Raw genomic sequence first — 24,479 nt, forward strand, 5'->3', positions numbered from 1 at the left:
CAAGTACTTATCGGATGGATGTGCCTCTTTGACAACATTTTAATAACAATTAGGTTGAGGTATAGGAAAAGTATTATGCCCATCGGATATGCTTTGCATGGTCGATCGAGCATTAAATACCATTTTTGCCTTAGTGCCATGCACATCCGTAAAAAAACACGCTGCTAGGTGTGTTATCCGATCAAGCACTTATGCGATGGGAATGCCACTTTGCATGTAAGTCAATTCCACCTAGTTGAAGGTGTGTGCAAAGTATCGTGCCCATCGGATATGCTTTGCATGGTCGATCGAGCATTAAATTCCATTTTTGCCTTAGTGCCATGCACATTCGTAAAAAAACACACTGCTAGGTGTGTTATCTGATCAAGCACTTATGCGATGGGCGTGCCACTTTGCATGTAAGTCAATTACACCTAGTTGAAGGTGTGTGCAAAGTATCATGCCCATCGGATATGCTTTGCATTGTCGATCAAGCATAACACACCGTTTTTGCCTTAGTGTCATGCACAACCATATAAAAACACGGCCATAGGTGTGTTATTCAAATAAATATTTATCATATGGGGGCTCCACTTTGCACGCAAGTCCGTTTTAACTACGTTGAGGTGCGTGCAAAGTATTGTCACCATCGGATATGATTTGCATGGTCGATCACGCATTATACATCATTTTTTTCCTAATGACATGCACATTCACAAAAAAACACGCCATTAGGTGTGTTATCTGACCAAGTACTTATCGGATGGGTGTGCCTCATTGAGAACATTTCAATACCACCTAGGTTGAGGCGTACGAAAAGTTTTGTGCCCATCGGATATCCTTTGCATGGTCTATCGAGCATTAAATACTATTTTTACTCTAGTGTCATGCACATCCGTCAAAAAACACGTTTCTAGGTATGTTATAGGATCAAGCACTTATGGGATGGGCATGCCACTTTGCATGTAAGTCGATTCTACCTAGTTGAAGGTGTGTGCAAAGTATTGTGCCCATCGGATATGCTTTGCATTGTCGATCAAGCATAAAACACCATTATTGCCTTAGTGTCATGCATAATCGTCAAAAAACACGATCGTAGGTGTATTTTTCGAACAAGTACTTATCGGATGGGGATGCCACTTTGCACACAAGTCAATAATGCCTAGGTTGAGGAACGTGTAAAGTCTTGTGTCCATTGGATATGCTTTGCATAGTCTGTCTCACATGATACACCATTTTGTTCCTAGTGTTATGCACAATCGTCATAAAATACATAGGAGGTGTGTTATCCGAACAAGTACTTATGAGATGGGTGCACCACTTTGAATGCAAGTCAATAAGACCTAGGTTGAGGAGTGTACAAAGTTTTATGCCCATTGGAGAAATGTAGATGCGATAATATTAGAAAATTCTCGGTATATGTATATGTGTGTGTGTGTGTGGCAAACAATTTTGGCACAAAGTAAACACCTAGTGCACAAATTATGCACTTCATACCTTGAGTAAATAAGCTTGTTGATGAGGATAAATATACCCTTGAATAAAAGCACAGTTGTTGTATGACCACAATAGGATCGCTTTGACACCTGTGATTTTGCCCATATGTAAGTTTACAAATAGTATAAAAAATCATGTAATAATATATTAATAGTTTGCAAATGTGTATAGCAAGTGAGTAATGGGAAGTGGAAGTGGGAATGAGGAGGGAGGAGTGGAATAGGATAGGGAAGTAATAAGGGTGTATGATAATTAGTATAAAAAATAGTATAATAATATATTAATAGTTTTTAAATGGCAAGTGAGTAATGGGAAGTGGAAGTGAGAGTGGGGAGGGAAGAATGGAATGGGAGAGGGGAAAGTAATAGGGGAGTAGGCTAATAAGGGAGTGAAATGAGTGAGGAAGTTAATAGGGGATGAAAAAGAGAAGGGTGAGATGGGGAAATATGGGATTTTGAAAAATGGGACGTGGTGGAAATGTGGGATGGGAGTGGTGGCAATGGGGAGGAAGAAGAAATGGATGGATGGGAGGAGGGCTAATGGATGAGGGATGGGGGTTCAATAGGAGAGGGGGAGTAATGGGAGCCAATGGGAGAGGAGATAAATGAAAAGCCAATAGGAGAGAGGGGAGGAATGGAAAGCCAATAGGAGAGGAGGAGGAAAACCTAATTTTTCTTATATATAGTCTTCCTTCATTCATTCTTTCTCCCCTCATTTCATTCAAGCAAGAAAGCAAGGACGATCAAGAGAGCAAGGAAGGAAGAGCAAGAAAGCAAGAAAGAGCAAACTTACAAACTGTTTCCAGGTACTTGCAAACTTTTTTTTCTAGTTTCTTTTTTAAAATTTGAAGAGAGAGAAATTAGAGAGAGAAAGGTTCAGGGGAGGGGAGGGAGGAGGAAGGGAGGGGAGGAAGAGGGTGGGACGGGAGGGAGGAGGAAGGGAGGGGAAGAAGGGGCGAAGAGGGAGGTGGGTGTGAGGGTGGGAGGGGAGGCTGGCGCGGCGGGTGGGAGGGAAGCGGGTGGGTGCAGAGGGGAGGCTGGCAGGAGGAGGGGGGAGCGGCTGAGAGGGGGAGGGGGGGGCGCAGCGAGAGGAGGGGGGAGCGGCTGAGAGGGGGAGGGAGGGGGCCGCGGCTGAGGGGGGGAGGGGGGGGGAGGGTGAAGAGGGGGGGCTGGCGGCCGCGGCCGCCAGCCAAGGAGGGTGAGGGAGCGGCTGAAGGGGGGGAGGAGGGAGGGGGGTAGGGGGGAGGAGGGGGGGCTGGCGGCCGCGGCCGCCAGCCCGAGAGGGTGGGGGAGCGGCTGAGGGGGGGAAGGGGGGGTGGGGGAGGAGTTGCGAAAGGGGGGGGGCGGGTGAAGAGGGGGGGAGAGGGGGAGGGAGAGGGGCGCGGCTGAGGGGGGGAGGGGGGGGGGGGGCTGGCGGCCGCGGCCGCCAGCCCGGGAGGGTGGGGGAGCGGCTGAGGGGGGGAAGGGGGGGTGGGGGAGGGGTTGCGAAAGGGGGGAGGGGGCGGGTGAAGAGGAGGGGGGGGGGGGGGCGGGGGGGAGGGGTGGGGGGTGGGTGAGAAGGGGGGGGGGGCTGGCGGCCGCGGCCGCCAGCCCAGGGAGAGAGGAGAGGGGGGGGGGGGCTGGGTGAGAGGAGGGGGGAGAGAGGAGAGGGGGGGGGGGGCTGGCGGCCGCGGCCGCCAGCCAGGGAGAGAGGAGGGGGGGGGGGGGGCTGGGAGAGAGGAGAGGGGGGGGGTGGGGGGTGGGTGAGAAGGGGGGGGGGGGCTGGCGGCCGCGGCCGCCAGCCCAGGGAGAGAGGAGAGGGGGGGGGGGGGCTGGGTGAGAGGAGGGGGGAGAGAGGAGAGGGGGGGGGGGCTGGGAGAGAGGAGAGGGGGGGGGGGCTGGCGGCCGCGGCCGCCAGCCAGGGAGCGGGATGGGTGGGGAGGGGTGGGGGGTGGGTGAGAAGGGGGGGGGGGCTGGCGACCGCGGCCGCCAGCCCAGGGAGAGAGGAGAGGGGGGGGGGGCTGGGTGAGAGGAGGGGGGAGAGAGGAGAGGGGGGGGGGGCTGGCGGCCGCGGCCGCCAGCCAGGGAGAGAGGAGAGGGGGGGGGTGGGGGGTGGGTGAGAAGGGGGGGGGGCTGGCGGCCGCGGCCGCCAGCCCAGGGAGAGAGGAGGGGGGGGGGGGGGCTGGGTGAGAGGAGGGGGGAGAGAGGAGAGGGGGGGGGGGCTGGCGGCCGCGGCCGCCAGCCAGGGAGAGAGGAGAGGGGGGGGGGGGGTGGCGGCCGCGGCCGCCAGCCAGGGAGCGGGATGGGTGGGGAGGGGTGGGGGGTGGGTGAGAGGAGGGGGGGGGGGGCTGGCGGCCGCGGCCGCCAGCTAGGGAGCGGGATGGGTGGGTTGGGAAGAGGGGGGGAGGGTGAAGAGGGGGAGGGGCTGGGTCAGAGGAGGGGGAGGGGCTGGCGGCCGCGGCCGCCAGCCCAGGGAGAGGGGGGGGGCTGGGTGAGAGGAGGGGGGAGAGAGGAGAGGGGGGGGGGGCTGGCGGCCGCGGCCGCCAGCTGGGAGGGTGAAGGGGGGGGATGGGTGGGTTGCGAAGGGGGGGGGGTGGGTGAGAGGAGGGGGGGGGGCTGGCGGCCGCGGCCGCCAGCCCAGGGAGTGAGGAGAGGGGGGGGCTGGCGGCCAGCCCCAGGGAGGGCGGAGGGGGAGCTGGGTGAGAGGAGGGGGGGGTCGCCAAGGAAGGAGGGAGGGGGGGCCAAAGGGAGAGTGGGGAAGAGGGTGGAAAGGTTGGGGGGGTCGCCAAGGGGGGTGGGGAAAATTTAGGAAGGTTAAAAGGGGTAGGGGGAAAAAGGGGTAGGGGAGGAAGAGGTTAGGCGACGGGAGAGGGGAAGGGTAGCAAGAGGGGAGAGGGATTTTGGGGAAGGAGGGAGAGCGGAGGGAAGGGAGGAGTTTTGGCGGCGGAGGAAGGGGAGGGGAGGGAAGGAGGTTGGAGGAGAGGATTGGGTCGAGGGATGGATGGAGGGAAGGAGAGGAGAGAGAGGAGAGAGAGAGAAGGAGAGAGAGAGATGGGAGAGGAGGATTTGACTTACTATCACGAGCAAGAACGAAAAATAAGATTTGACTTACGAGAAGAATGAAAAGGACGTACGAGAATGAAAAGGACTTACATGAAAAGGACTTACGAGAATGAAAAGGACTTACAAGAATCGAGAAGAATGTTGAAGAAAGTATCAAGAAGAATGTTGAACATAAATTTGAATTCAAAAGGAACGTATAAGAAGAAAGTATAAGAAGAATGTTGAACACAAATTTGAATTCAAATTTATAATGAATTCAAATTTCCCTCTCTTTTTTGAAAATTCAAATTTATGTGTAGGAGTGGACTAGTTTTAACTCTCTCCTCGTTTCATTGAAGCAACCAAGAGCGGAAGAGAAAGGATAAGCCGAGCCTTACTTTAAGCCGAGCCTTACTTTTTTCACTTTTTCCAGGTACTTGCATTCTTTTTTATTCGTCTTGTAATTCTATTTCTTTACTTACAATTCTTTTCAATTAGTTTCTTGTTAAGGTTTTTGAGTTCTATTTCTTAAAATTCGTATTGTAATTCTTTTTCTTTACTTATAATTCTTTTTCAATTAGTTTATTCTTAAAGTTTTTGAGGAGGGTGGTCTTTTAGAAGGCATTACAATTCTTTTTAAATTAGTTTCTTATTTGAGTTTTTGAGTTCTATTTTAATTAGTTTTTTATTTATATTCGAGTTTGTAAATTTGAGAAATGGGAGAATAGGGATTAGTTTCTTATTTGAGTTTTTGAGTTCTATTTTAATTAGTTTTTTATTTATATTCGAGTTTGTAAATTTGAGAAATGGGAGAATAGGGAGGGAGGGAAAGAGAGAAATTAAGAGAGAGAAGAGGGGCTCCTTAAGAGAGGGAGAGAGAGAGAGAGAGATTCACACAGAGAATAGGGGCTCCTTAAATGAGAGAGAAGAGTAGGGAGGGAAAGAAAGAGAGAGGAGAGAGGCGGAGAGAGATTAAGAGAGAGAAGCTGGTAAGGAGTGAGGAGAGAGGGGGAGAGAGATTAAGAGAGAGAAGCGGGTCTCTTGGGGGCCGTGGCTACTTGAGGGAGGGAGAGAGTAGGGAGAGAGAGGGAGAGAGAAAGAGAGAGAGGGAGAGAGAGAAAGAGAGAGAGGGAGAGAGAGAGAAAGTTTATAGGAATGAAACGTGGCGAGAGGAGAGAGGAAAAGAGAGAGAGAGAGAGAAGAGAAGAGGGAGACTTAGGGAGAGAGAGGGAGAGAGAGAGAGAGAGAGAGAGAGAGGAATGAAACTTCTATGCTAGAGGGAGAGAGAGGGAGAGAGAGAATAAGTGGGATGAGGATAGAGAGAAAAATACTTAAGAGTTGTCAAAGAGAGAGAGAGAGAGATTAAGAGAGAGAATGAGGTGTCTTGACTATGACTACAAGGAGATTTAGGAGGAGAGAGAGAGAGAGAGAGAAAGTAAAGAGAGTTTTATATATTTACATCTTTTATATTATATTTTTAAATGAGAGAGAAGAGTAGGGAGAGAAAGAAAGAGAGAGGAGAGAGAGGGAGAGAGATTAAGAGAGAGAAGCCGGTCTCTTGGGGACCTTGGCTTCTCTTGGGGACCGTGGCTCCTTGAGGGAGGGAGAGAGTAGGGAGAGAGAGGGAGAGAGAGAGAAAGAGAGAGAGGGAGAGAGAAAGAGAGAGAGGGAGAGAGAGGGAGAGAGAGAGAGGAATGAAAAATACTTAAGAGTTATAGAGAGAGAGAGAGAGATTAAGAGAGAGAATGAGGTGTCTTGACTATGGCTGCAAAGAGATTTAGGAGTAGAGAGAGAGAGAGAGAGAGAGAGAGAGAGAAAGTAAAGAGAGTTTTATATATTTACATACTTTATATTATACTTTTAAAAAATTATAAAAGAGTGAATTTATGGTTTATTTTGAAAGTGAGATAATGTTTTTATATATATTCATCTTTTAAATTGAAAAATGTTAACTTTTCTTTAGATACTTGTTCTTTATTTATATCACATGCAGGTTTAGCCTCTACATCACAACCCCTTCTTTTGCATATTTAAGCCTCTTAAACCCCAGCACATTAAAATGAACACAGAAAAAGAAATTATTTATTGCTTTTCTTCGCTTCGACGGTTGGTTTAGCATAGTTTAGCATAGATTAGATTGCCTTAGAGGAGAGACAATTCTCCAAGTTGCCAATCGAAGCCATGCTCAAATTTTTCTAACTAGTTCCTATTCGTTGTCAGTCCCTTCGCTCACATGCGGTTTAACACTCATAACATGCTATTAAATAAGACCTTTTACCATTTACCATTTACCAAGAAGTTTATCAGTGGGCAGATTGCATGAGTAAATATCAGTGGACAGATTGCATGAGCAGATATCAGTGGACAGATTGCATATATCAGTGGACAGATTACATGTCATGGGACATATTGGAGCTTGATGATTATTGGTTATTTTTATTGCATTTGTATAAATATTTAAGCTCATTTATTGTCATAAAAATCCTTGTAAAGCCTTTTATGCTATTTTTTACATTTATTGTCATATGAAGCGCCTTGTAATAAACCCGACCATCCCGACCATTCACTAATTAACGAGTATCAGTGGGATGCATAAGTGGATATCATGTGGGCTGCATAAGTGGATATCAGTGGAACAGTTTTTAGTGGATAGATTGCAACAGTTGGGTATCAGTGCTCAGATATCAATGGATGGACAGATTACATGAATCTTCACGAAGATTGAAGCTTTATCACTAGACGACATTTTATATTACTTGTAAAGCTTTATTGGCTAATTCTTTTACATTTGTACAAATATTTAAGCCTTGTAAAGCCTTTTAGGCTATTTCCCACATTTATTGCCATATGAAGCCTTGTAAAGCCTTTTGGGCTATTTTCCACATTTATTGTATCAAGGGTTGTATATTGTACTTTACTTGTATGTATCTAAATTCTTCATTATCTTTTCTTGTAGGATTATGGAGCAATCAGCTAATGTGATGGCTATGCTAGATGACTCTGAGATCAGAGAATGGGTTTCTGATGTCACTTTGAATTTCAAAGGAAAGGAATATAGCCCCAATGGCTTTGGTAGGTGGACTCGATATCACATGGGTAGAAGAGCGTGGTTTCTTCATCAAAAGGAAAAGAGACTCTTTCTACTTATGTCAAAAAGGGAGTTCAATGGTGTTGAAGATCCATGGGATGCTACTTTCTTCAAAAAAGATATGACTTCAAGCCTTGTAGTAGGCATAATAATTCAGCGAAAAGACACCTTTGTGGATATTTTAACAAAGAGTTCAGATCCTGAAGTTGGCGGTATGCATTTTATTGTGTCAAGGAGAGACGCAAAGACCTTTGTGATGCCTCCTCCTCAACCATCAAAGTTTCCAGAGTTGCAAAGGGCATTGGAGACTCTTTCATATACTTGGGAGCAATTTCCTAGTGTGGTGGCAAAAAGGATGCATGCAAAGATAATGCTTGAATACTTTCAGGATGCAGAATATGCTCTCCATATGCAAGAATCATCACATGAAGGAGATCAAAAAGCTCAGACTTCAATGCAGGGACAAGAAGAACAGGCACACTGTCACAAACCTGTAGAAGATGAGCGCAAACTTGTAGAGCCAGAAATGGTGAATGTAACTAAGGATGATGAAAAACAAGCCTTGAGTGCACGGGAATTAGCAAAAATTGAAGAAGATCAAGGTCGATCCACTGCAGTTATGCTAGAAGCTCTTGCTAGCAAGCCACGACGTGAAATGCAAAAGGCTAGTACTGCAAGAGCCACGGTTCCAAGCAGTAAGAAAAGACATCGTCCCACTGTAGAGAAAGATAATGTGGATGAAAAACGGCCAAAAAAAGAGAAAGATGAAGAAGACTCAGAATCTGAGGCTGAAGATGATCAAGATGAACTCACATCAATTAAAAATCTTAATCTGCGTCTTAATGAAGCAGTTACAGATGATGATGTGGGATATATCTGGGGTCAAAGGACGTGGTTTGTGAATGCCAAAGATGTGGAAGCTGCAGCTCTGTTTACTAATAGCCGAAGCCTTGATATATCCTATGCAATGCAAATATACGAGGCTTTGAGAGATGGCAAGAAACCTGTGGCAAGTAATGTGGTCTTGCGCCCAATAATGTTTTGTCCAACCAAAAATAGTTTTCTGGATCAAATAACATTTACAGGGCCTACACATTTCGAGGAGATCTTCAGTCAATTCTTTAAAAACACTCTAAAAAATATTCCACATGAACGAGGCGAAGAGGCACAAGGAGAGAATATGCTAAAGGAAGTCAAGAAGGAATTTCTCCTTCATTGCAGATTCCAGCCCATTGATGGTCAACATTGGGCTTATGCTTGTAATCAGATCGCAAGGGAAGCAAAGGAGGGCAAAAGACTCACTCCAGAACAATTTGTAAAGATAAGCTCATTCCATTATTATCCTGCAACGATCTGTATATTCAAGCATGAGATTAAGTATTTGATTGAGTCCGAAAGACTTAATCATTATGTCCATGGAAAGCGTAAGATATCCTCAACATCAGAGGTCTTACAGAAGGCAAGGGTGATATGGACAACATTTGGTTCCCCAAATCCTGATTTGAAGCGAAAGGTCACAAAAGCAGACGCCGACACACTCACAAACTTTTATACTTCTTTGAGTGCAGTTGTGCCTAGGGGAACCCAAGAGCGGGAAGAAAGTATGACAAGCCTCAAGGTGGTGAGGGACAGATATGCCGACTATACTTCTATCATCTTTCGTCCTGTTGAAGTGTTCAATGAGATGCTTGAAACGTGCATTGCTTGTGAGCGTGGACAGCTGACCTATGAAGCTCCTTTGTTTATCTCCGGCAAGTCAAAGGTAATGGATAAGAAGGAGTTGACGGCAAGGATGTGGAGGCCTGTAAAGTACTTACCTGATAAGTATGCATCCATGGCAGCACAAAGAATTTTAAAGAAAGAATGGTTTTTTGGAAAAAAAGACAAAGACCACTGCATGGAAGAATGCATCAATGTACAGGTGAGGCGTGATGCAGTGCATAGTGCCATCAAGTATTTGCTGTCAGAGAAACAAATTCCACTTACTCATTGCAACATTGACTATAATGTGGTGAAGCATATAGCTTCTTTGTCAACACCCAAGGTAAAGCTATGGGCCAACAGGTGGATTAAAAAGGATGAAGATGGGTCGGAAATAGTAACCTCTTATATGAGAAAAGAGATCCCACAACAGGTGGTTGCATATGTGGAAAGATTAATCAGCGAGATAAGAATGCCAACAGATATGCACCAAAGCTTTCAATTCAATGTAGAGGTTACGGCAGAGTCTGGAAAGCTTGTCAACTTTAGGGGAGTCTCAGAAGATGACTTCTTTAAGAATGAGTCAGCATGGGATAAGCCACAACTATTCTTTATCAATGAAGTTTCTAGCGATGATATCCATAACTTCATTGATAGAATAGTATATACCACCATTAGCAAAGTGGCGATTTGTAACATTGTCATATTTGTTGATAAAAAAGACAAAGAAGCCATGCAGGTTACTCTAGAGCGAGCATATTCATCAGATTTGAAGATCTATAGTGGTGTTTATGCAGCAAAGAGAGGCAAGAGAGAATGTGGCATAGCGATTCAAACTCTTGAATCATTCTTTCTATGTATGCGGAGTCCCAACCCTGATCACTCTTTACAAAAGAACATAAGAGGGAATTCAAATAATTTGAGATTGATGCTAGAAGAGCAAGATATTCCCAGGTCCATACATTATCAGAAAAACAACTACGGAAGTCCTGCAAAAAGTGGGAGTCTCTTGCTTACCATGATGGAGAATTTGCTGCCGGCAGGTTGGGAGGTCACCTTGTGCAGGATGGGATATTTATTTGAGGATCTCCTAAGAAAAGGCAACTCCACCAATATTATTGAAAATAAGCATTTCATGGCCTATTTCCAGCTTCAAGCAGATCTAACCACAGGCTATGAAAAAGAGATAGACCACAAGGACACCGATGACATGGATGATTACCTTGAAGATCATAATGTCCCAGTTGTTAATGATGAAAAGATGGACTTACATGACCCATTCACAGAGAGGTTGGTGGATGAAGACAAATATGATGATGCCCTCTTTGATAATTATGGCTCTCAGGGTTATGAAAAAAGGCCACTACGACAATACTTAGCGGTATGAACTCTCTATTTCTCAACTAAATACAATTTTTTAAATAAGATTTAAATTTAAAGATAATGACTCTAATCTCTCATATTTATTTACAGGCAATAGAGGGAGAAGAAATGGATGAAGTCAATACGGAGGCACTCCCTTCCACTTCAACAATGCAACCACCTCTAAATTTGATTGAAAAATCAAATTTAGCTGCATTAGATAAAATGGAGAGCTCATTTCAAGTTAAGATCGTTTTGAAACGAGAACCTCAGTATTTAAGCTTTGGTAGAGAGGAGGTTTCAATCCTCTCCAATCCTTTAAAAGAGGTTAATGACAATGTTATCTTGGCCATTCTCAGGTAATGTTTATTTATTTATTGCTACTTCAATAAGCTAACATTTGTTTATTTATTCACAGTTCAGTTATATATCAGTTTCCTAGTGCAGAATGCAAATCAATTCTATGAGCTAATGTTTGTTTATTTCTTGGTGCAGTGTAGTTATTTCTCAACTTCCTAGTACAGTGCAGCATCGTGTCTACATGCTCGATGCTCTCCTTTCTTCTATTCTTAGCTCTCCTCAAAAGACTATAGAAGATGTCTGTACCTGGTTAAGCCCTTTGAATTTAGATGGGGTGCGAGTCATCTTAATGCCTTATCATGAGGCGTAAGTATCAACTCTAACCTTATTTTTACTATTTCTTTGGCAAGTTTGTGTAAAACAATAATCATTTTTATTCTGGTCGTGTAGCTCACATTGGAGTCTGATCTTCTGGGACCTTGAACTCAACCATTTATGGTTTGTGAATTCAATAGAAGGCTATCATGCCAACTCCCCAAGGTAATTATTCTCTTAATAATTTTGATACTTTCTTATTTTGTATCTTATGATCATGACATATTAATATATTTCATATGTCATGCTGGACAGTGCTGCATATCAGCTAGTATCTGCTGTCAGAACAACCACGGAGCAACAAGATCAAGTAGAATTCAAAAGACGTCTGCCAGTGGAGCAAAAAGATGGACACAGTTGTGGGTGGAGAGTCGCCTACAACTGCATGTTGTTTCTTAGAGAGATTTTTGATCTGGAGTTACCAGTCAAAATGGAATCATATACAGAAGCTGATCTGCTAGCATTTTGGGCTGAGAGTATTCAGCATCTAATTACTACCATTGGGAAACAACATGAAAATATGACTACATTGCAGCATGTATAAAACCTTATCTTTATACTTGTATACTTGTTCCAGCCTTTAAGTGGGATGTATAAATCTCATAACTTTTTTATATTTTCCTCCAAAAGGAGAAGAGAATGAGTTTAATGAAAGCATACTATCTTTATACTTTTATAATTATTTAAACCATTAATTTTATTTGGGATGTATAAATCTCATAACTTGTCTAATGAAAGCATGCTATCTTTATACTTCTATGATTATTTAAACCATTATTTTTATTTGGGATGTGTAAATCTCATAACTTTTTAAATTTTTCATCCAAGAGAAGGAGAGACTCACTCTAATGAAAGCGTGTATGAAACCTTTTTAAATTTTTGCTCCAAGCAGAGGAGAGACTTACACTAATGAAAGCATATATGAAACCTTATCTGCTTGTTTAAGCCTTTATTTGGGATGTGTACATCGCATAACTTTTTTATATTTTTATGGCAGAAGGAGGATGTGGAGGACATAGCAAGTGAAGAAGAATACGATGTAGACTACTCCCTCAATAAGATGAGTCATAAAAATATGAATCTATTGGAGCAGATTGGAAGTTCATTCACTGCTATGTTGTTAATTCGACAACAACCTCATTTTTTTGAATTTGGTGAAGAAGAGATTTCAATCCTCTTGAATCCTAAGAATGAGGTTAATGTCAAAGTCATTACAACCATCCTCAGGTTTGATGCAGCCTTTTCCTTGGCTTTATACTTTGCTTATTTTGATTAAACCCAAGAAGCTAATACTTTTTTTTTAAATATAGCAATGTTATAGCAAATTTTCCGCAAAATATACAAAGCGTTTCATATATGCTCGATCCTCGTATTTCGGAAGTGCTTATCAACAAAGAAGAAACCATAGAGAATGTTTGCAAGTGGTTGAAGCACATTCCTATGAATGACGCACGAGTTATTTTTACAGCATATTATGAGAAGTAAGCATCAAACCCTACTTGTTTTTCCTATTGCATTTGCTAGAATTGTCTCAAACACAGTAATTATTCTTTATTGATAATGCAGCTCACATTGGAGTCTGGTAGTCGTGGACATCCTTGCGAAGAAGTGCTTCTTTGCAAACTCAATGACATCCGTCCATGGCAATGTGTTAGAGTAAGTATAGACTACACTTGTTGTCACTTCTTGACATGTAGATTGATATGCAATGCACATATTCACTGTTGTTATATGTTTTGATATGCAGATCAGCTCGAAAATTAGTAGATGCTATCGACATAGTAATGCGGCAATGTGACTTGGCACAACAAATAGAGTATATAACATGTCAGGTATCACATCAAGATAATAGCCACATCTATAATTGTGGATGGAGGGTGGGCTACAATTGCTTTTTGGTACTTGGTCAAATTTTTGAGATGCAAAATGACACCACACTATCAACATATACGGATTTGCATCTCTATGCATTTATAACATGTACCATTCGAGCAATCATTGATTGCGAAATGAATGCCATCAAAGAGTCAAAGAGGATAGATGACCTCAACTCTACAAACATGGCCTCATTAAAAGAATTGGGAAGCTCTTTTAATGTTAGGGTTATGATTCAACATAGACCTCAGTATCTTGAATTTGGGGGAGAAGAGATTTCAATTCTCTCTAGAGCTTCAAATGAGGTCAATAACAACGTTATGATGGCCATTCTCAGGTTTGATACAAACTTTTTCTCTACTTGATAATTCAATATTTTGATTTAATCTAATAAGCTAATAAGCTAATATTCATTTATTTTGATTAAATCTAATAAGCTAATATTCATTTATTTGTTGGTGCAGTATAGTTATCTCACGATTTGGTAGAGTCGTACAAAATCGTGCGTATATGTTGGATTCCCTCCTTTCTCCTATACTTAGCGATAGCAGAAAGACAATAGCCGATGTTTGTAAATTATTACAGCCTTTACATTTACATGGCGTGCGAGTCCTATTTATGGCATATCATGAGATGTAGGTATCATGGCAACCTTTATTTTCATCTTGTACTGGCAACATTGTGTTAAATAATAATGGTTCTTAATTATTCGTGTAGGGAACATTGGAGTCTGGTGGTTTGGAACCTTGAAGACAACTATTGTTGGTTTGTTAACTCCATTGCAGGCTTTCATGGCTCAGTGCAAACGTAAGTATTCTATTAATCTGTTGTTACTTCTATATTATGTACCTTATGTGATAGATACACTAAGTTTTTTTAATATGTCATGATGAGCAGGTCGATTGAGAAGTTGGTATCTGCTATCAGAGAAACAGGACAGTACAAAGACTCGGTAGAATTCCAAAAGCGTTTAGTAGTAGAGCAGGAAGATGGGCATAGTTGTGGGTGGAGAGTTGCCTACAACTGCATGTTGATTTTCAAAGAAATTTTCTCACTTATGCCACAGATCTCATCGGAAGACTCTTTGGAGCTCAAATATTCAGAGGAGGATATACAATTGTTTAGGGCTGAAATCATTCGAGACCTAATTGCTACCATTAGAATACAACGTGCAACTGAAGCAATACCAGAGCTTCCCTTTAAGGAAGAGGAGACTGAGTCTACTATGAAAGCACTGCATACTACAGAAGAAGTAGAGACCCAATGTACACCTACAGCACCACAGCCTCCACTGGAAGCATCAGAAGAGTTGCCACCGCCTCCGCTTGCATTTAAGGAAGAGGATACTGAGTCTACTCCGAAAGCACTACATACTACAAACGAAGTAGAGACCGAGTGTACATCTACAGTACCACAGCCTCCATTGGAAGCGTCCGAAGAGTTGCCAGAGTCTCCACTAGAAGCATCACAAGAGTTGTGATGCATGTATGATGTTGTGTTTGTAGTTTTTGTTGATTATACACCAATTTGTGACTTATTACTTAAGTGGCATAATCATGATATTTATATAATTTCTTTATGCACACAATTTTATGATATGAATGTGTGATGATGTGATTATTTGGAAATAAATCCTTGTGTGATGGGAATTCTGATATGAATATTTGATGATGTAATATTTGTAATATATTTATTTCATGCACACAATTTTATGATATGAATGTGTGATGATGTGATTATTTGAAAATAAATCCTTGTGTGATGAGAATTTTGATATGAATATGTGATGATGTAATATTTGTAATATATTTCTTCATGCACACAATTTTATGATATGAATGTGTGATGATGTGATTATTTGAAAATAAATCCTTGTGTGATGAGAATTTTGATATGAATATGTGATGATGTAATATTTGTAATATATTTCTTCATGCACACAATTTTATGATATGAATGTGTGATGATGTGATTATTTGGAAATAAATCCTTGTGTAATGAGAATTTTATTCAGTTGGACAGTCTCCACTCACTTAAAGTAGAGCATTCGCAATGCTTCTCTCACTTTATTCCAACCCTTATCCTTATCATCTCCACTCACTTAAAGTAGAGCATTCAATCTCCACTCGCTTTATTCCAACCCTTATCATAGTGAACACATCGTGCCACTCACTTTATTCCAACCCTTATCCTTATCGTAGTGAACACATCGTGCCTTAGTGCACTTGTATTCTTCCATCCTAGTCTTTCCACAAATACTCTCTTATTTCTTACATCCTAGTCCTTCTGAGTAACTTGTATTCTTCTATCCTAGTCCTTCCGCAAACACTCTCAGAGTCTTCTTTCATCCATCCTGATAACCAAGTATCCTTCTGAGTAACTTGTATTCTTCTATCCTAGTCCTTCCGCAAACACTCTCAGAGTCTTCTTTCATCCATCTTGATAACCAAGTATTCTTCTATCCTAGTTCTTCCACAAACACTCTCTTCTTTCATCCATCCTAGTGCTTCTCACATTAACTTGTATTCTTCTTGTATTCTTCTATCCTAGTCCTTCCGCAAACACTCTCAGAGTCTTCTTTCATCCATCCTGATAACCAAGTATTCTTCTATCATAGTTCTTTTGCAGACACTCTCTTCTTTCTTGCATCCTAGTGCTTCTCATTAACTTGTATTCTTCTATCCTAGTCCTTCCGCAAACACTCTCAGAGTCTTCTTTCATCCATCTTGATAACCAAGTAATCTTCTATCCTAGTTCTTCCTCCGCAGACACTCTCTTCTTTCTTGCATCGTAGTCCATCTCCCTTTCTTTATCATCTCCCCACCCATGGATGTCCTTGGCATTGTCGAAGACGTGGAGTTCGGAATTAACAATCTCAAAGAATGGATTGCTGACCAAGGAGCACAGAGAGAGGCCAGAATTCGACAAGGTTCTCCTTTGACACACATGGAGAGAGAGGAATTTGCTGCACAAAGGCACGTAGAGAGGGAGGAGACTCTCAAGATAGCAGACAGTGAAAGACTTCTAAGACGTATGATAAAAGCACGACAAGATCTATTAGATTTCTTAAGTAACCTTCGTTATCGTAGCTCTCGTCATGGGCGATTTGATGCGGATGCTGAGAGAACAATAAGAGCCTCTCAGAGAAATTATAAAGAAACAATTTGTGATTGCTTAAACTTCTTCTTCTTATGTAATTATGTTGAGGATACAGCTGTGGAGGCAGTGAAGGATTGGGTTGTTGAGAAGATAAGAGAGACCAATGATGAGATCTTCTAGACTTAGATAAGAGAGACTGTATTAAGGTGTTTTTTGACACCATATGGCTTTGTATTAAGGTGTTTTTTGACACCATATGGCCTTGTATTAAGGTGTTTTTTGACACCATATGGCTTTGAGTAATATGATCTACTTCTTGTACAAATGTGATGTTAAGATGATGTTAAGAGAGACTTCCATAAGGTGTTTTTTGGCACCATATGGCTTTGAGTAATATGATCTACTTCTTTACAAATGTGACATCTCACGTCATTTTTTCTAATTTGATTTTTTTAAATCTTCCTTTTTGACTCAATGTTTTGTTTTATAAGAGCCTCTTTTTTTGAAATGTTTTATCCAGAATTATCTCACAAAATGAATTTGGACAGTGCAAGAGTCCAAAATTAATGAAATAGGTGTTCGTGGTGCAAAATAGAGCAACTGACCTACGGATGCTCTTCGGCCCAAAGCCATCCGGGATCATCTGGGGCTCCAAACGGGCCCCGCAACTTGAGAGTGGGCTGCCCTAAATGCTCCGTCTACCCTCAATGCGATCAGTCATGGGATGAGCATGGGATGCCTTCCCGCACTTGCATGTAGCCTAGTTGGCAGTGTGCTAACTCCGTCCAACCATCAGGCCACACATGGCCCCCATCCGGTGTCCAAACCAGGACCTACCGGATAACCAAGCTACTCAAATGCCTTCTCCTCATATGGGGGGCTTACAAGTAGAGTTAGTTGGTTCCCGCGTAGTTACACGAGAGTGGAGCATTGATATCTAACAACTTTGTTATATAGACGCGCCTATAGATGCGGGTCTGTAGATGCGCAAATAGATGCACAAATAGATGCACCCATAAGTTTTTTTAGTAGTTAAGGAAACACGTCTGTGCACGCACATGTGTGGGTGCTTTGTCTTGTTGTGACTGCTTGTAGGAGCCCGCTATTGATGCAGAACTAGGCAGTCATCTATGGAGTCGCCCTCATGGTTGAGGGAGTAGCTTAGAGCTTGGTGAAAAGGGTTTGTTCCTCTCAACTGAAATCTAAGGGAGAACTCACATGAAGAAATGAAAGTAGAAGAATGGATGGAAATTATGAAAAATGGATGGAACTTTTTCTCTCAAAGAATGGATGAAGATTGCTCACTTGAAGTGGACTCTCATGGAGAACACTCAAGAGGACTCTCGCTCAATCTTTCGATCCCCTCGGGGGGGTCACTCATCATATGTAACCCTATCACGTGAGTTCAACAGAAGGATTTTTTTTATTTCTAAAATTTACAGAAATAAATATACATAAGAGACTATTTAAAATAGTTTTGGAAAAAATTAACAGATTTGTATAGAAAAGGGGTACATTTTATTAATGAAATTTTTTACAAATAAGGGACTTTAAATATAGGCCTTGAACGCACGTGATATAGAGGGTTTATACATAGTGACCCCCCCGAGTCGATCCCTCACACTCTCATACGGATTGTAATGCCTCAGTGAAAGGCAAGGGAGCTCTGATACCATGAACAAATATGAAGAGAGGAGAGGAGAAGAGTGGAGATGAGGAGAGAGGGCATAGCTAGAAAGAACACCACAAATGACTAATTGTACAATAGATTTAGTGGAAAATGGTGAATATATACAAACCCCTTTAGGGTTAAGGTAAGGGTTTCTAACCCTTTTATTTATAGCACTCTATGTGTTAGTGCTATGCACAATATCGAACATATGATGTTGAGATGGTTCCTCAATAGAGTGACTATATTTGGACATTGGATGTGAAAGCTATGCCACTTTTAAAAGTGCTATCTAAGGCAGTTTTACTAAGAAACTACCCTGAAAGACCTAATTCAAAGGGGTTTCCTGGTGATGCTACCTTGGATGGCTCGAGTCAATGACATTTCTTTGTTGAAATCATTTCATGAAGATAGGTTGACAGAGGGTTTTCAATGTCACCCCCTATTAAGTAAAAATTGTAAGAACGATCCTCGGGGGGGTCACTCATCATATGTAACCCTATCACGTGAGTTCAACAGAAGGATTTTTTTAATTTCTAAAATTTACAGAAATAAATATACATAAGGGACTATTTTAAGTAGTTTTGGAAAAAATTTATAGATTTGTATAGAAAAGGGGTACATTATATTAATGAAATTTTTTACAGATAAGGGACTTTAAATATAGGCCTTGAATGCACGTGATATAGAGGGTTTATACATAGTGACCCCCCCGAGCAACGATCATAAGGGAGCTTTCATAGAGAAATCTAATCTAGATGTGGGTTTCTTCAAAAGCCTTCCCATAATGTTATTCACCATCCCCAATGATTCATGTATAGAATAGGCCTTCCTATAATACTTTGCATATCTCTAAGTGAAACCATGTTTTCTTCTGATCCATTTTTGCCATAATTTTATATAGTTGGAAGCTTTTTTTTCCCTTCACTCACATACTCGATGATTTTCACTTAGAAAATGGTCGTCCCCCCTTCTTATAGTACCCCAAACTTGCAAGCATTTAACACAATGTCATTCTGAGCACACAAAAAAGATGTACTATCAAACAACAGCCTCATGGCCACAACTATACTTGGCTTGCAAGAAATGCACTTACCATTGCCACAACTTGTTTCAATTATATTAATGAAGGACTAGGAATAGCAACATTCTACAAAGACAAGCTCAAACTCCTATATCAAGAACACCATTACCAGAAGAAGTTGAATCCTTGCTTGCAACATTTGAAAGCCATGGCAACCAAACAATAGCCATTCTTAACGTCTACAAAGCCATTGCAACCAAAACTCGTGATCTCATCAATGTCCTTCATCGAATACTCATCCTTATACCTCCAACCTACATTCCCGATGATTTCAACAATGATTATTCCACAGCTCAAGGACTTCATGTCAACACATGATTTGAATCAATTAATTCACACGCCCACAACAATTCATGGATCAGCCTTGGACCATATTAGGACTAACACATCCACTCCAAATAGAACGTGGAACTGATTTTGTATATTGGTCAGACAATTCCCTCACCTATTGCACGCTCCAAAACAAGCACTAATACTCCTCTCTTTCACAATACTTCCGTAGCACACCTTCTACAAAGGGATCACTCATAACTATTTCTAAGAGGAGGCCAAAGGAATATTACTCATCTTGTTTCTATAATCAAAACCCCTTCGAATTGGAGATTTGGACCCAAAGTCGAAAAAACAACTAAATCTACTTCATAAAAGCCCATATTACACGATTATTCTTGTTCCCTAAAGAGCCAAGCCAAATAGTAGTCCACCTTATTCTCCTCCCCTTTAAAATACTATAGAGGAGCATCACTAGTCCAGCGTTGCTTTCGCGAAATTCAGAGAAGCTTTGTCGGGTAGTAGGTCTTTCGTCAAGAAGTTCTTGAGGTAATCTCCATAGACTACTTCATTGTAGAGTGCCGGCCGCTTCTCACTCACCATCTTCGAAAGAGGAGCCACCCTGGTGTCTTCAGTTGGTGTAAAGAAACAACCTACAGAATACCTTGGCTTGTCGATGTTTGTCACCACCCGATGCTCGATGCTTCTGTATGTTCCGTTGGTCAAGATCTGCAATGGAACGTTCAACACGTGAAAGAGAGGTCCAGAAAGAGAGGGAGAAGGTAGATCTCGGCCACCAAATTCGAATGGGGGCTGTGCGTCAAATTCAGGCCTTCCGTCAATATTACCTCGATTTGATCTCCCACGTTGATCACAAACGCATTAGGAACGGGCTTCACTGCTATCCATTTATTGGCCTTCCTAATCTGCAGCCCCGGTACTTCGACATCTGGTAGAAGAACCGTGAGAGAGTTTGCATCTGAGTGCTCACTCAAGCCAAGGGTGAGACTCGGATCTGGACACTTGGGATAGTAGTTCACCGCCATGGTTAGCCTCGGTATTCCTGGCACTGTCATCGTCAAATACTCGGAGCTCAATCCCAGGCTTTGAAAGATCGCTTGATATGTCAGATTTGCAAGTTTGTACATCTCGTCGCGATAGTCCTTAAACGCTCGTCTAGACAGAAAATGTTGCATCAAACATATACTACTTCAGACATAAGCAGAAGATACAAGATCTGATATTGCATAAAACATAGTTTTCTGCATATCAGTTTCCGGATCAGCATTACTTACTTGCAGATTTCGGGCGCTTCTTCGAAGCCATTCCATATACCAGGATATTCTCGAACAACTAACACGTCTTTCCAATCTCTCGTCTTCTCCAAAGAGGGTGTAAAATTACTTGTGCTGTAAACCACGGGCCGGTCGGCGAAATTCAGACTACGGTAACGGTTTTTCTCCTCAGCCGGCTGTCCAAAAAACTTCTGACAAGTAGCCTTCATTTCGTCTACAACAGCTTCTGGGACTCCATGATTGATCACCTGCACTCTCGATCGGACACTATCCGGTTAAAATCTCCACAAAGATAACAAACGCTAAATCCACCTCAAACTGTGGCCGGCAAACGAGTGCTTCGAGCGTTGAAAGCTCCGCAGGTGAATCCTCTATACACTACATCGCCACAACGTACTATGATGATTATAGCCAGCTCGCGATTTGGTGGGCACCTGAAAGAAGCCCAACACCTGGCAGGCGCGGCCGATGTCGTGGATGGTCTGGAGCCGACGGTGGGCGTGATCAGAGAGGAGGCCGGAGAGGTCTATGACGGGGATTTGTTCGCTCTCGTCAGAGACGACGTCTGAAAGGCGAGGTCGCAAGTGAGCGGGGCGGATGAAAGCGGCAGGGACGTCGAGGATACCGCCATCGACGATCTCTTGAATGGTAGGGAGCATGTGCATATGAGTATGATCTGTGAGGAGGGGGGCAACTTCACCCATTTTTGAGTCTCTCCAATTCAGAGCATATCAAGTACTTATATCTATCTATCCCTTTTAGGTGGTTGTCCAAAACGGGTCCAATAGGTGACGGGAGCCCGGACAGAGAATAGGTGACGGAGGCCCCGACAGAGAATAGCTGATGGAGGCCCCGACAAAGAGGAATTTTTGGCTTGCCCTTGGGTTTTGGCAAAACAGAAATTGAGGAATTTCTGTGGTGCGATAAATCCAATTATTCGAAAGTCCACGTGTTCGCGTCTTATTGGCCATGCATTTGCATGTTTAGAGAGCATTAGCTGACTGCCGTCGTTCACGCCGTGTGTCCAGTTGGTGACGGCATCGTTCGTATTAAAAGATCTTGCGTAGTAGATACTTATGCAATACACACAGTTGAAAAAATCCAAATGGCAATATACACAGTACTAGAGTCTGTGTTTGTAGTACTGAGAATTGCAAAGGTTTTCCAAGCAATATAAACAGTACTAGAATCTGCATGCGGCAAAAACTAGACAAGTTGACCATTCACGCTGTCGCCAAAACGATGATTGAACAAACTAATTGGAAAGATAGCAACGATGAAATGAACGCAGATAAGAGAGTCTGCATGCAGCAAAAACTAGAGAAGAAAATCGTTGAATCCTTATGCAATACACACAGTTGAAAAAATCCGAACAACAATATACACAGTACTAGAGTATGTGTTTCTAGCACTGATAATTGCAAAGGTTGCCAAGCAATATAAAAAGTACTAGAGTGTCTGCATGCGGCAAAAACTAGAGAAGTAGACCGTTCACGCTGTCGCCAATACGACGATTGAACAAACTAATTTCCAATGACAGTATGAATAGGAATTGCGGTTAACCTTGTTCGACACTAGCATTTTTTATCACTATATTCTCCACGTCAAGAACTTCATTTGAAGGCGGGGTAACCGGATTATGAACTACCGGAGGACAAACTTTGGCAAGACCTGCCAACAAAATGAAGCATTACGAAAGGTTAGAAAAAGTAAACGAAAAACGTAGAAGACAATAGCTAAATCTTGTGAGATGTGGTGAATGCAGCAGTACCCTTGACAAAGGCACCGCTATCGGTGTCCATGGATTCCGCAGACGCATCCATTTCAATAAACGTTCAAAAAAATAGAAGATTGAGATACGTTTCTCGAAACATGGCATGCGTTTTATAGAGATTGTGGACGAAAGAGCAGGATACTAAGTTTACTCCAAATCTCAGCGAAGGATGCACCAAATCTCAGCAAAGGATACTCACGAATTATGGCACCGAATTCCCTTAGGCCACTTGCTGTCAATCATTGATTTTGATTCAAGAAAGCCATACCTACGCACCACACACTCGTCCAAGGATAGATTCGACCAAAGAAGAAGGCGCCGTGAGCATTGAATGCGATGACAGACCTTGAACATTATCCGACCTGCAAATTTCTCCAACATTCTCCGATCTCAAAATTTCTCCAACATCACACAAAGCAATTCCTATCCATGCGCCACAATAGAAGCAGGACGCGCCCAGTCGAAGACAGCAGAGAAGGCAAAAAGAAAGGCGAACATAGACGGCAAGCTAATCCGCAAAAGTTGGAAGCAATCTCGCAAAACGTTTTAAACACCATGTTCTCGCTACGTTGAAGCAGAAGGTTGCAAACGTTGAAGGGAGATTTTATCGACAAGTTTTGTGCACATACAATTACATTGCTCATACCTTCAACATATATTCATTAATTTGTAAATTTTTTACAGGTTAGGAGCAAGTGTTGTAACAAAAGGTTCAAGTGAGGGTGGTACATTAAATTTTTCCTTGCTTGTAGATGCCACCACATGCATTATTAGAGGAGAGCCATTTGAAGGTAATCTTCGTTTACTGCTTGATCACTCGCTCATCACTCACTTTACACTTTCGTCCCTTGGGCAAATGAAGCAATCAACTTTACCAACCACCCAGCTAGTCTCCGATGTCATGGGACCAGTTGCATTTGTTATTATCAAAGTAGCAAGCCATGAAGGCATGGCAGATCAAATTATCATTGTAGATGGCCCATGAGATGAAGATAGAGCAGCAGTAAGTTATGCTCCAACTTAGTTTTGCAATCCAATTTTCATTTACTTAAATTTCAATTACCTTACATTGTTCTTTGCTATTGTACTTGTAGCTATCATTTGTGAAAGAAAGGAAAAATACTCACACTCAACTTGTGCAAGAATTCAATGACGAGGGAATAGTTATGTACGTGCTGAAGAACATGTCCTTCCTCAAGGCAAAAGGGACTATTTGTGTCTTTGATTTCACTATCTTGGTTGATGTGCCCGATGGTTCTATCAAAGATGATCTAAAGCAAGCATTTGCAGCTCAAGTAGCAAGGCTTGGGTATGGAATACAGGTAATTTTTTGTGAAGAGAGTGGGAGAGAAGGAAGGAGTCTCACTTGTGGCTTTTTCACATACACAATGGGGGAATACACACAAAGGTGGAGGTTGAAAACAGTTTTCCTCTTCTTAGTTGTGAAAGCCAAAAGAACTCTCTCTAAGTACAAAAGGAATAGGTGAACCCTATATGTGGGTCTCAAACCAAACTTAGCTAACCTAGGTGGCATACTAACTGAGCCACTAACTAGAGTACATAGAGATAGCTGTCATCCAGCTATTATTCATGGGCGGTGTACCAACCGCGTCTGCAGCTAACAAGTCGGTGACATAAATGCACAACGGTCACCCTAGCATATCACGAGTGGAGCTCGATATCTCAACACTCCCCCTCGAGCTCAATCCCAATTCCTGCACACCAAGCAGGTCTCTGAACTTGCGCAGCTTCTCTGCGCCCAATGCCTTCATGAATATGTCAGCTACCTGATCCTCTGTGCTTACATAAACTAGATCAATAAAAACTACTAGAACCTTCTCCCGCACATAGTGATAATGCACCTCAATGTGCTTTGTTCTAGCATGATAGACTGGGTTATTTGCCAAGTGTATACTGATCATGTTGTCACAATAAATGACAACTGGCCCATCTGTAGACTAATGCATATCATAAATAGCTTACGCAACCAAGCTACCTCACATGCAACCATTGCTACACCCCTGTTCTCAGCCTCTGTGCTTGACAAGGCAACTGTAGGCTATTTCTTGTTGCTCCAAGTGACTGCAGCAC

The 24,479-nt window shown here is 42.5% G+C and overlaps 1 protein-coding gene across 1 annotated transcript; it reads right to left on the reverse strand.

The window, feature by feature from the left end:
* Positions 1–19,793: 19,793 nt before the first annotated feature.
* On the reverse strand, positions 19,794–21,318 carry LOC147893829 (flavanone 3-dioxygenase 2-like). Its single transcript, XM_087386370.1, has 4 exons — positions 21,049–21,318; positions 20,615–20,862; positions 20,168–20,495; positions 19,794–20,048 (listed from the first exon to the last, which is right to left on the reverse strand). The coding sequence occupies exons 1-4, from the start codon at positions 21,316–21,318 to the stop codon at positions 19,794–19,796; spliced, it is 1,101 nt and encodes a 366-aa protein (XP_087242496.1).
* Positions 21,319–24,479: the final 3,161 nt, after the last annotated feature.

Source organism: Dipteris shenzhenensis, chromosome 15 (genome assembly GCF_047967505.1).
Source record: "Dipteris shenzhenensis isolate YYH24624 ecotype China chromosome 15, Dip_SZ_1.0, whole genome shotgun sequence".
NCBI classification, from domain to species: domain Eukaryota; kingdom Viridiplantae; phylum Streptophyta; class Polypodiopsida; order Gleicheniales; family Dipteridaceae; genus Dipteris; species Dipteris shenzhenensis.

What these genes read in the sequence shown, in the direction of transcription:
- LOC147893829 (XM_087386370.1), bottom strand. Translation starts at nt 21,318, where the DNA reads ATGGGTGAAGTTGCCCCCCTCCTCACAGATCATACTCATATGCACATG. An exon ending in AGGTGTTGGGCTTCTTTCAG is followed by an intron (nt 20,863 to 21,048) that starts GTGCCCACCAAA and finishes TCGAGAGTGCAG; the next exon opens with GTGATCAATCATGGAGTCCC. An exon ending in GAAGCGCCCGAAATCTGCAA is followed by an intron (nt 20,496 to 20,614) that starts GTAAGTAATGCT and finishes TTTTCTGTCTAG; the next exon opens with ACGAGCGTTTAAGGACTATC.